The following is a 13,168-nucleotide window of genomic DNA, read 5'->3' as shown; positions in this document are numbered from 1 at the left end:
TTTTTTCTTATTTAATTGGGAGAGAAAATCACTTAAATATTTAGGATCAAAATAAAGTATCAATTAAATGTTGATAAATTATACTTGATATGCAAATCATGGAGTGCACATCAATATGGTTAATGGTAGGTCGCCAAAAGGAAAACTCGGATTCACTTCAGAATTTTCTCTTTTATGGAAAAGAAAAAAATAAAATAAAATAAATGTTGACTTTTCTAAGTCAAAATTCGTCGAAATATGAAAATTTACATAGAAAGAAACTTGGCCGTTTCTGGGCCATAATTACATGACGATATGTCGAAGTCTCTCTATAAAAGGGGAAAGTACCACCACGGCTTATTTCAGATTCAGAACCAACTCGTGTTCGACAAAATGGTTATGAAAGATTCATTTCGTCTTTCTCTTGCTTTTCTTTTGCTGATTCTTCATGTTTCGTCTTCATTGGCTTCCTCGGATTCAGTCTACGACACTTTTCTTCAATGTCTAGAAAAAAACACAAACCAATCCGACCAAGTCTCAAACATATTATATTCACCGACAAACTCTTCCTTTTCCAAAGTTCTCAGTAATTACATCAGAAACGCCCGGTTAAACCGAACGACGACGAGAAAACCTTTACTCATCGTCACTCCTACCCAAGAAACCCAAGTGGGAGCAGCCGTGATATGCGCCAAAACCGCCGGAATCCAACTCAAAATCCGAAGTGGCGGTCATGACTACGAGGGCATTTCGTACGTCTCCGACGTGCCGTTTATCATCCTCGACATGTTTAATTTCAAGTCAATCGCCGTCGATATCGCCGACGAGTCGGTCTGGGTTCAGTCCGGCGCGACGCTCGGAGAGCTCTACTACGAGATTTGGAAGAAGAGCAAAGTCCACGGTTTCCCCGCCGGAGTTTGTCCCACTGTCGGAGTCGGTGGCCACATCAGCGGCGGTGGGTACGGAAACATGTTGAGGAAGTACGGCCTGTCCGTCGACTTTGTGGTCGACGCGCAGATAGTCGACGTGAATGGGAAACTTCTCGACAGGAAATCAATGGGGGAAGATCTTTTCTGGGCTATCAAAGGAGGTGGAGGAGCGAGTTTCGGAGTCATATTGTCATACAAATTGAAGTTAGTTCCTGTACCCGAAAGGGTTACTGTTTTCCGGATCGAAACGTTGTTGGATCAGAACTCAACGACGACCGACATTGTTTATAAATGGCAACAAGTTGCTCCATCTATTGACGACGGTCTTTTCATGAGGTTGCTTCTGCAACCGGTGAGTTCGAAAGTGAACAAGGGGGCGAAGACAGTCAGAGCTACCGTCATAACTATGTATCTTGGAACCGCAGATCAATTGGTTTCATTGTTGGGGAAGGAGTTTCCGGAGCTGGGTTTGAAGAAGGAGGATTGTATTGAAACTAGTTGGATTGATTCGGTGGTCTGGTGGGCTAATTTCGACAATGGAACCTCCCCTGATGTGCTTCTCGACAGAGATTTAGATTCGGCCAATTTCCTCAGAAGGAAGTCGGATTATGTTCAGAACCCAATTTCCAAAGATGGGTTGGAATGGATTTTCAAGAAGTTGATCGAATTGGGCAAAACCGGTTTCGTTTTCAATCCTTATGGTGGCAAGATGAGCGAAATCTCTGCTTCGGAGACTCCATTTCCACACAGAGCAGGGAATTTGTACAAAATACAGTACTCAGTGAATTGGGATGAAGTTGAAATCGAAATAGAAAGGAACTATACGACGCAGGTTAGGAGGCTTTACAGTTACATGACGCCATTTGTGTCCAAGAACCCAAGAAGTGCATTTCTGAATTACAGAGACCTCGACATTGGAATCACCACCAATGGCAAAGATAGCTATCAAGAAGGGATGGTTTACGGGTTGAAATACTTCAATGACAATTTCCATAGATTGGTGAAGATAAAGACGGCCGTTGATCCAGACAATTTCTTCAGGAATGAACAGAGCATCCCAACACTTCCAAGTAAGGCATAGGGGGAAAAAAAAAAAAAAAAAAAAAAAAAAAAAAAAAAAAAAAAAAGAAAATTTATCAGCGATAGCACACATTTGGAATTCTCATTTCTCTGTTATTGAAATAATAATCTGGTTCTTTTATTTTGAGCTGGAAAAAAAGCATTGTTTAGTGTTATACATCCAGATATGGATATGGAGTTCTTAGTAGAGCAATATAGTTTTGAATCCAAAATTTTCTTTTCTTTCTTACCGTTCTTAGTTGGTGTTACGAGTCAAGCTTATTATAGACATGACATGTATTCAAAAATTACAGAGGATCAAATTTCATTCCGTAAAGATTTTAAACTTGCGTGATTCGACGTTTTGACAAGGTCATGCTGACCAAGTCAATTGCAGAACATGTTGTTCATTTTATTTATTTATTTATTTCTGAATTTTACTTAAAAGAGTCTCGTACTTTAAAAAGCTCAACTGGGCTTTTCAATGCGGGTGGGTTAGTTTTTTGTTTACTTTATTTTATTGATATAAGAACATGCTTCATATCTTCGGGATTCTTTAGCCTGAGCTCAGGTCAGGGTATACGTTCCTTTCGAAATAAAAAAAATGAATGGCATGCGATTGGATGGAACCTTTTTGCCTTTTAGTTTGGTTAATTCTTTTTTCCTTTTTTGTCCGTGACGCGGTTGATTAATGACCATGATTTGGACTCCAATTTGCGTCTGTACGTCTTGACTTTTAGGCTGTGAAAGCTTTAGGGCCATGTGGATGGTCCAAATCCCAATTGCCGCCCAGCAGTAATGGTGAGCGTGAATTGATGCGTAGGTGACACTTCTGTCTTGGTGGGGTATCGATAACTTTAAGATTTCTATTTTTGTCGTCATTATAAGTTCCTTGTGATAATGGGTTGAAGAGAAATTTAAATGAAGTTTTTTTTTATTATTTTTTTTATATTTTTTATTTTACACTTAAATTTATATGGAGAGTGTGATTGGTGAATGCTTTATTAGGCGTTTGGAGTGATTTTCAGATATGGGATTTTTTTTTTTTTTTTTTTTTTTTGTTGGGTGGGTGAATCTAGATATTGGGTTTTAGTTTTGTAGTACTCGGTTGCCACTTTAGCGCTCTACTTGTTCGATGTTACCTCAACGATAAGCCATTTGTTTATCCCGAAAGAGATTGTGCTTTCCTAATAAAGAGTGGAATGCACCTGTCTGTACTTAATGTGTAGGACTTATGTTGACAGTGTTATTGCTGTTCCTATAAATGCTACGAGATTGGCCATGTTTTGAGTTAAATTCTGGTTGTTATTCGATGTATGCGAATGAAATTTATGTAGGCTGCATAATCTTGAAATGCCTTTGGAACTGGACACTAGATAGGCATACAATTTCTATGGGTAAATGTGCAAATAATCCCATTGCAGCTATCTTTCTTCTTCATGTTAATCGTAATTTTCAAGTTGGCAAGATTGTTTTGGACAAGAAGAAAACCCTGACCCTTCGTTGCAGTACCTATTCCCATGTCGAATGTGTTGATTATCTTTTGAGCGAGTAAACAAACGTTTGTTCTTATCATGCTCTCTCAACCGATATTCGTTTTTTAAGTTTAACACGCTAATCAACATTTCTGAAATGTTGATGTTTTACCCGATCATCACTGCATTTTCCTTTTGATCTAATTTCATTTGGGAGAGGGTCCAGATAGACCACTTAGTTAAAAAAGTCAGGCTGCTGAGGGTGGTTGACCTTGGAGGGAGGAGCTAAAGTTTGGCAGGTTCCTTGCTTATTGTATCAGCGAGTCAGAGATGACTCAGTCAATATCCATGTGAATAGGATACAAACAAATAATGATTGTTTGAATGGTCAATCTGTATTCTTACAATATTGAACTCAATTTATCTTGCTTAGGTTTACCGATTATCATTATGGTTTGTTTATTGCAGGTGATCAACCAGGCACAAGTATTCGGTTGAAGTCCAACATAATAACAGGTAATTTGCTAGGACTAGTAACCTACCTAATTATCGGACAGCCATGACTGCAAAACTCTTCCTTGTACTTTCTGCTGCTCGTTGCAGCCAATCCCTGCTTGGCATAAATAGGCAACCCCTGTCTGTTTGTTGTAGTTCTTGCGAAAATGTATTGAACTCTATCGGCTTCCCTATATAGAGTGGAAAATCCAATGAAATGTTTCCACATTTATAATTATGCTTTTGTCATTGAGCTGGTAGTTTGTTTATGTCTCTTTCTTTTTTTAACATTAGATTAGGGAACCAGGAGATTAAAAACGAGTCTTTATCGAATCAAAACCTTTTTTTATATCTTGTTGCTCACTTCAATTGGATGGAAACTACTGGCGTTCAAATAGACAGCATTATAATTATTAGAGAAAAATATTGGTAATTTCAGCTATGCTGGCCATAGTGATCATAGGCTGATAAAGTATATTTAAAGGATTATTACTATTTTATAGATGAATTATGAAAATAGTAATAATGCTCAAAAAGCAATAACGCCAGTGGAAACTACTGGCATTCTAATAGAGAGCATTATAATTACTTCACAAAAAGATAATTGGTAATTTCGTCTCTGCTGGCTATAGTGATCATAGGCTGATAAAGTACGTTAACGGATTATTACTATTTTATAGATGAATTATGAAAAAGTGAATAAAACCGTTGATAGCAGTTGATTATCATGATTGGCATAAAGCAACCTCTAGTTAGAAAAAGACGGCTTTGGAAAAATTAGTGGAGTTATTAAGGAGTGTAGTAAGGGCAAATGATTTGAGATGATTTCACTTGTACTCCTTTTTTATTCTCGACATGATTGATGGGCCATGCTCTCGAATTTGATATAACATATGAAAAGATGCCACTAAAAATAATAAAAGTTAGGAATGCAAAGAAAGAGTACATAAAAATGAAACAAATAAATGTATTGTGCAAAGATCCTTTGATTGAAATCAAAAACTTGGTTTACAATCTTAACCCAAACACCATTACAATTTAGAGCTGTACTGATTCCCATCGGAACAATGCCCACCTTATTTCAACTATTTATAATCTGTAACAAATGTCTAGGAGATTTAAGTTTTATCATTTTTCAGATTAGGACATTCAGCATTGAAATGCCCTCTCTTGTGACAATAATATCAATCCCCCTTTTTCTTACCTCTTGGCTTTCCCTTGCCTCTGTTTTGGTACTCTGACCTTCGCTTTCTGGATCGATATTTAAATTAGCAACCTTTCTTCTTGATGCATATTCGAGTAATGATGCACAGACTTCATTATATGTAATGGTTTTTTTTACCATGCAATAGCGTAGTCACCAAGTCATATCATATTTGTCAGAAAGTGATTTCGAAAGAAAGAAAAAGCTTTGTCTTCATCTTTGAGAACTTCCTCCGTATTCATCAAATCGGTAAGTAATAGATTAAACTCATGAAGATGATTATTCATAGATGTACCTTTTTGCATCCGAAAGTTAAACAATTGCTTTTTTAAAATGTGGCCAACTATGAAGTGATTTCATTGAATACAAACTCTCCAGCTTGGTCCTCATGGTAGCAGCTCATTTTTCTTTGGCCAAATGAGAAATAATCTTCATAGTTAAATACAATTCAATAGCTCCACATGCTTGGAGATTGTATTCCTCTCATTTGACATATTTTGGGGTTTCCCATCTTTTCCTTTCAACGAGATTGCAAATCTTGTTGAATCAAAATATCCCGGATTTGAACTTGCCACAAACTAAAATTAATTCTTCCATCAAATTTTTTCCACATCAAATTTAGCATTTGAAAATTTACCAAACTTCATCGCGGTAGGGTAATTTTTGGAACTTTGAATTATATACAATGTGATAATGCCAAAACCCAATTCAAACAATTTATCAAACACGTAGTGTGCACTCTCAACCCCTGTATACCGACGGTAGAAGCAGCTAGTTCTCAAAAGCCAAGCATACACTAAATGGAGGTTAAAGAAGAATAACAAACACCATATCAACACACAAAACACACTGATCTAAATACGTGATTACAGTCAAAATATCTCTATTATTCGCACAAGATAATACACACTGGCTAACGGTCCAGCTGATACTAAATCATAGGCAGATTGGGAGTGTAGATAATTGTAACCATATACATATAAATCGACACAAATAGAATGCCAATCCTCTAGTTTTATTTGTAAAGTTTTTATTCCTTGATAATCGAAGCCCAAAGATCTACGAACTAGCCCATGTTTAACTAACCAAGCAGACAAATGTTTATTTATCCCGCATTTTTATTTGTATTTTTTTTATTTGTATTGTATAAGTATTTTATTTGTATAAGTATTATAAATATTTGACATTTACAATTACGTTGGAATTTATGAAGATTGGCTTGCTGTTTGTTGCTGTTTGGTATTCTGTATCTGTACACAAACAAAAAAAAAAAAAACAAAAAAAACAAAAAAAAGAAGAAAGTTCCTGACTAATTTACTAATTCGTGAGGTTACATTATATGCAGAAGAAAAATTAAGTATTTTAGCTTGTGATCACAAGAAATAACTCTTTTATTTTCCATCTTTTGTTCTTTCCTTACATATTTTAAAAAGCATTAAAAGGACAAAAATATAATGAAAAGACAAAAATACGCCCCATTAGATAGTCTAAAATTTAACCAAACATACACAAATAATGGGGCTAGAGGTGTAAATGATGTACGACCCCACAAACAACAGAACAATAACCGTCTTTCAAAGAAAATGCAAATAAGTATTATATTTAAACAGTTTCTTTTCTGCCAAAGTCGCTTAATTATTTCATCACTCTCCGACTTGATATTATTATTATTATTATTTTTTTTTTGGGGTAAATATTATTATTATTATTATTATTATTTGCTGAGAAGCCTGACATTATTTATCATATACTTTGAGAGTCAATCTTAATTCTTCCATAAGTTTTACTTTCGAATTAATGAAAGTCAAATTCCTCTATATGCGCATATGGTACATGTACTCACCCAGTTAGATAGTAACACTAGCCTAGTATCTACATACATATTTGTTGGGAGACATAATCTGTGATTAGCAAATTGACTTAAATAAGCTTATTCTAACATCATTACAAATATATGCTCTTAAATTGCAGATTATTTACTTTTACATCCAAAAAGAGGAAAAAAATTATGTGTAGCAGTAAAGAACAATTGAGGACCCCAAATCAACCATCTATTTATTGCTCAGTTTTCTTTTTTCCTCAAGAAGGCAACGATGGAATGCTTTGTTCATTCCTGAAAAAGTTGTGGGGATCAACCCTGGTCTTAACAGCAACAAGTCTCTTAAAGTTATGCTTAAAATACTTCAAACCCCATTTACTTGCTTGTTCATAGCCTGTACTATTAGTATCAATATTGGTACCCAGATCAAGATCTCTATAATTGAAATAGGCAGCTCTTGGGGATTTGGAAACATGAGGTTCCATATAATCATACAGCCTTCTCATCCATCCAATATGTTCCTCTGTTTCGTTTTCAGCATACCAAGAGCTCAGATACTGGATTTTGTACAGATTCCCACATCTATGTGGGAAAGGGGTCTCTGAATCTCCAATCTCACTCATTTTTCCACCATAAGGTGTCAAGATCAACAGTGATGTTTCATCTTCAAGCAGCGTTTTCCATACTCCTTCCAACCCAGATTCCGAAATCGGTTCCTTTACATAATCAGATTTTGCTTTGAAGTAGCCTGAAAAATTTTCGGTCCTGTTGAGCAAAATATCCATTGGTTCCTTTATTGAGAAGCCGGCAAAGTAGAGAACCGATTCGATCCAGCTCATTTCAGTGCAGTTGCTGAGCTCCAAACCTAAACCCGGCAAGCTTTCTTGCATTAGAGGAACAAGTTTCTCAGCTGGTCCGAGAAACAACGAAAAAAACGAGATCTTAATGGTTTTGTTTTCACCATTTGAACTTGTTTTGGCAACTTCTATCACTGCATGGAGGAAAAGATCTTCATGGAGTTCACTGCCGACTGTTTGCCATTTCTGAAGCAGCTCTCCAGCTCCTTGTTCCAAGGTTTTTCCAATGTTGAAGACGGTGACAGATGGTGGAACAGGGACCAATCTTATCCTCCATGAGAGAATTACACCGAAGCTTAAACCTCCTCCACCACGAATAGCCCAGAATAGATCTTCTCCCATGGAGACTCTGTCAAGAACTTTGCCATTGACATTGACAAGTTTAGCATCAAGTATGTTATCGGCTGCTAGGCCATATTTTCTGAATATGGTTCCGAATCCTCCTCCACTGATATGTCCCCCAACTCCAACAGTGGGACAAGACCCTGCTGGGAAGCCATGAACACTACTTTTCTCTGCAATTTTGTAATACAACTCCCCAAGTATAGCACCTGCCTCAACCCACGCACTTTCGCTGTCTATGTCCACCGTGATGGATCGAAGATTGACTAGATCGATGATGATGAAAGGAACATCAGCGACGTAAGATAAGCCCTCATAGTCATGGCCTCCACTTCTAACTCTTACTTGCATGGAATTTTTTGTCCCGCAAATTACGGTTGCTTGGACGTGAGACTCATGATATGGAGTGATGATGAATTCGGGTTTCGGAGCTGAAGTACTGGAAGAGAATCTGAGGTTTCTTATGGAAGATTGAAGAAGAGAGGTGTAGAAAGAACTGTTTTTGGTGAAAATCACATTGTCTATTGGGTTGGAATGATGTACCTTAGAGAAGAAACATTGAAGAAAACCATCATTATTATTCGAAGTTGTTGAGGAAATGGAGATGGAGAGAATGAAGAGTGAAAGAAGAAGCTTGAAGTTGGATGCTGCCATTGCTTGTGCTACAAATGAAAAGATGGGAGAGATTGGTGTATTAATTGCTACTAAAATTTATTTACTATGCATCTTGATGAACAGTTGGAGGTAACCATTGGATGACTGTTACTATGATTATATAATATGCTCGGAAAGTTCAAAATGGAAAAGATTCTTCATGAAACGGCTGTTGTAATTAAATAATGATAGAAATATAATTTATTCTACCAAAATATCTATCAATTGTAAATTCATCATTATTTGATTAATTTATATTTAGTGTATTTTATCTTATTCATTCATCTTTTGCTAGATTATATTATTATGTTAATCAATAATATATGTACATTTCATAAATACCTTGGTAGACTAAATGTTGTCTATAGCAAAACTCGCAGAATATACTCTCATTAATTGGCATGCAGAATATACATTCTTTCTATTCGTTGGATACATAAATTATCGAATGCGCTTTCTCCTACAAATGCAAGCCAGTTTGTCTCTTGCTATGTATTAAGCATTGTTGCTTGGCTGGAGGGCATTAGAAAAATGATTTTCAGATTGTACAACCGGCCAAAGTGTTTGCTGGCAATTAGCTACGTTTTTTACCAGTGTACTATATTAAGTAGGCATTTACACTTTAACCACCCCTTTGAAAAATAATCACTTACCATCCCTTGAGTTGATTTTTTACCAAGTTGACTTATAGAAAACTATTTTGCACTTTTATAACAAAATAAACATCAAAAGTTTTTTAATGATAGAATAGTAATTTAACTTTTAATTTTACATAGAATGGTAAAATAGATACTTTAAAAGTCAACCTAGTCCAAAAGCAAATGTGCTAAAGAGATAATTTTCCAAATTTGAGAGGATTTACTATAAAGGGATGATTTTTCAAATTTCGTTGACTTTTTGAAGTGTGTTTTCATCAAAATCGGGTAGATGAAATTTGTACAATTATTTTTCATGTATCATGTATAGTACAATGGTAGTCTTGTTTAGTAATGAAATATATACTGAGGGAGTGCAAGTGAACGGAGAATATGTGAGTAATCATATAATTGTTGTCTGGTTCAATAGGTTGAGGCGCTGTATGTTCTTAGAATGAAAGAAAGAAAACGTAAAATTGTGTTGTAGTCAACTTAATTTAAAAAGCGTTTGATAAAATGATTGTGAATATATATATGGATAAGTGAACTAAAAATAACATGCCAAAAAGATAATTACATGATGCCTAAAGCATAATTGAATATGAGTTCCTTGTCCTTATTACTCATTTAACTTTAAAAAGTTTTTTAGGGACTAAATTTTGTTTGAATGCAGATTTGAATAAGATTAAAATTCTAATGCTCTCATATGGCAAAGAATAGCAAACCATGTGACAAAATGATAGTTATTATGTTATTGGCTAATGAATTAATAAAAATTAAATATGAATAAGTGAACCAAACGAGTATGCCAAAAAGATAACTAAATGTTATTTGTCACATTAATGAATTAATCAACATCTTGTTGCCTAAAGCATAATTGAATTTCAGTTCCTTTTCCCTACAACTTATTTACCTTTTACTAAGTGCTTTATGGGACCAAATATTTTGTTCTAATACAGATTTGAATACGATTCAAATTCTAAATGACAAAGATAGTATATATATCCAACTCAATTAAATCTTCCCTACCATATAGCCATTACACAACCTTACCATAATCATATACAACCTTACTATTTTACCAATATATATATACACACACACACACACACACACAACCTTAATAGAATCATATTTGCGCCATTACAGGACCTTAGCAGAAATGTTTGAATCTTGAAGCATAGAGTATCATAAAAGAGCTGCGGCAACAATGTCGAAATGCCTTCTACTGAAATTTCCAAGGATAGAAAAAGATAAGCTGCGAAACGCAGACGTACGTGGTTGCGTGGATTGAGTACCCGGATGAAAAGTTGAAGTCGAGGATCGATACAGTGGGGAGAGAGAATCCAACACGGAATGATAAGTTCATGTTAATGGTGGATGATGAACTGCTAAACAACTTGCCTTCTCGTTTAGTCATGGTGGATAAGTTGATCGGGACGACAAGTATTCTGCTCAACAACTTGTATTCTTATAGCATTCGTTATTACGAGAGCAGCATGAGAGGCATATTCAGAGCTTTTTCATGTCCATCTTCCGTCTGGTGATTTTCAAGGGATTCTCAATATCAGGATTAATGTTTTAGATGGGTGGTTTATGAAGAAGAAATCTTATATTCTTGACTCTACCAGAAGCTAATTAGTAACCTCTGTCAGTGGTACTTGTACTGGTAGTACTGGTGATGATCATAATCATGGAGATTAATTATGTGAAGAAAGGAACAGGATTATTTAGAAAGCTTATTTTTCACTTGGTTTTGGCGAAGATCATTAAGTTAGAGGAGTTATGAGCATGGGGTTTATGCAACGTGAAGATTGCTTAGTCAACAAGCAAAGAAAAAAAGAAAAAGTGATCCTTTCAAAGTTCATGGATTGTATTCAGATTTTATTTTTCATAGAATCATAATGGAAAACTTTTTTTTTTTTTTTTTAATCTCCCTTCAGTGGATGCCACTTAAATCTAGGTCTTATGCTTCATCTTTATCTTTTACTTGATCTGTTTTGTGTTTATGTGATTGTTTTTTGCACAACAGTCTTGCTTGGCTGCTGCGGTTTACTAGTTGAGAAAATTTAACGAATTGGCTCGCCCTGTTTGCTCTGTTTCCTCTGTTTTGCAATATTTTTTTTTTAAATATACTTTCTTTTTCTTTTTTTTTTTCTTTTTTTTTTTCTTTTTTTTTTTCTTTTTTGCTTTTTCATTTTCACTCGAAGGGGGTTTTATTAATTTATTTGTAGAACGAATAATAGACATGTTAGACATGGACGGACCAACATAGGGTCAGGGGGGCACGTGCCTCCCCTCAATTTTTTCCTACTCTTCTTGTAAAATACACTATGTGCCTCTTCTCCCTCTCATTTTATCTCCTGCAAGATTTTTTGAGTTTTTATATATTTTTTTAAAATATTTTGTTTCAATCATCTACCCTTTTTTTTTAATTTTTTTTATCTCTTACTTTTCTTCAATATTAATTGTTTAATATAATCAAAATATCTATCTATTAGTGTTTTGTAATATAATACTTTTTTAGCTTAATTTAGTAATATAAGACTTAAAATTTGTATTTAAATACAATTATATGTAACTAAAAAACAGCTTATTATCATATATGTTTATGTTTTTATTATTTTTTTTCTAAGTTTCAAATTATTTTGGTTAATTAATTCCTAATAAATATTTTTCTCCTTCTTTTGCTTCAAGGAGTATGCTTGATTTCTTTAATTAAAATTAATAAATTTATGATTGCCAAAGCATTTAAATTATTATTATTATTTTCGCATAAAAAGAATAAAAAAGTAGTTTTAACCTCCTATGTTTGATGAAAATTCTAATTAGTTTGATTATGATATAACAAACTATGTTTCGTTCTATTATATATTTATATCGCTCAAAAATTAAAATTGAAAACGGTTTATGCTATTTTATAGTTGTCTCCCAAATTTTTTTCTTGATCCGTCACTTTGTTGGATCCTTGGTTTGTCTCTTCCATTGTACTTCTCATTGTTTATAACCTTCCTCACCAAGGGCGGGTGAGATCATGAAAATTCAGAAATTGACCATGATATCAACTTCTAGAACAGACCCAAAATAAATATAGCTCATGGCCTAGTGGTGTACCCAAGGGGTTGCCCAGGATTCTCGTTTGACATAACCACCATTTAGTTTTTGTTAGCAAATCTTGTCCACAACTTCAATTGGGCACTGCTTCATGGTGAAAACTATTGGTGAACCCGCAGGTATTTATGCCATTCCTACACTAAATAAATACCAACTAATACTTTCTTGTTGTATCCTTTGTCATATTCTTAAAAGATGTAAAGTTCTTTTTGCACAACTGAAACAATTATATACAAACTCCCTTCTTTGTAAATTACTAAAGGTCCCAGACCAATTCCTCCAATTTTATTATTATTATTATTATTTTTTTGGAATTTGTTTGGTAATTTAGCATTGAGGAGAGTGTATATAGGTTTTTTGGTTGTGCAGAAAGAATTACGCTGGGATTTCCCTTGAAGGGTCTAAAAAATGGGCTGAAGGCTTCGACAGATGGATCATTTTCAATCGGGCGAACTTCCAACAATGAGCCCAAAATATTCTTCAACCCAATATGAATTTTTCCATAGGCAATCCGGTTAAATATTTGAAAAGTTTATATAAATTCAATTAAAAACTTTATGCAATTTTTTGTTTTCTTTTTTTTTTTTTTTTTTTTTGGTGTCAAAT

General features: G+C 34.7%; 2 protein-coding genes across 2 annotated transcripts; one reads left to right on the top strand and one right to left on the bottom strand.

The window, feature by feature from the left end:
* Positions 1-279: 279 nt before the first annotated feature.
* Positions 280-2,217, top strand: LOC125419142 (berberine bridge enzyme-like 21). The gene has a single exon (XM_048464451.2). It carries the CDS (start codon positions 295-297, stop codon positions 1,987-1,989), a length of 1,695 nt encoding a protein of 564 aa, XP_048320408.1. The 5' UTR covers positions 280-294; the 3' UTR covers positions 1,990-2,217.
* A 5,003-nt stretch (positions 2,218-7,220) lies between these two features.
* LOC125420311 (tetrahydroberberine oxidase-like) lies at positions 7,221-8,813 on the bottom strand. The gene has a single exon (XM_048466879.2). It carries the CDS (start codon positions 8,811-8,813, stop codon positions 7,221-7,223), a length of 1,593 nt encoding a protein of 530 aa, XP_048322836.2.
* Positions 8,814-13,168: the final 4,355 nt, after the last annotated feature.

The sequence above is a fragment of the Ziziphus jujuba genome, chromosome 1, assembly GCF_031755915.1.
Source record: "Ziziphus jujuba cultivar Dongzao chromosome 1, ASM3175591v1".
NCBI lineage: Eukaryota > Viridiplantae > Streptophyta > Magnoliopsida > Rosales > Rhamnaceae > Ziziphus > Ziziphus jujuba.
The sequence above is the reverse complement of the archived record's forward strand: the minus strand, read 5'-3'. Positions and strand labels throughout refer to the sequence as shown.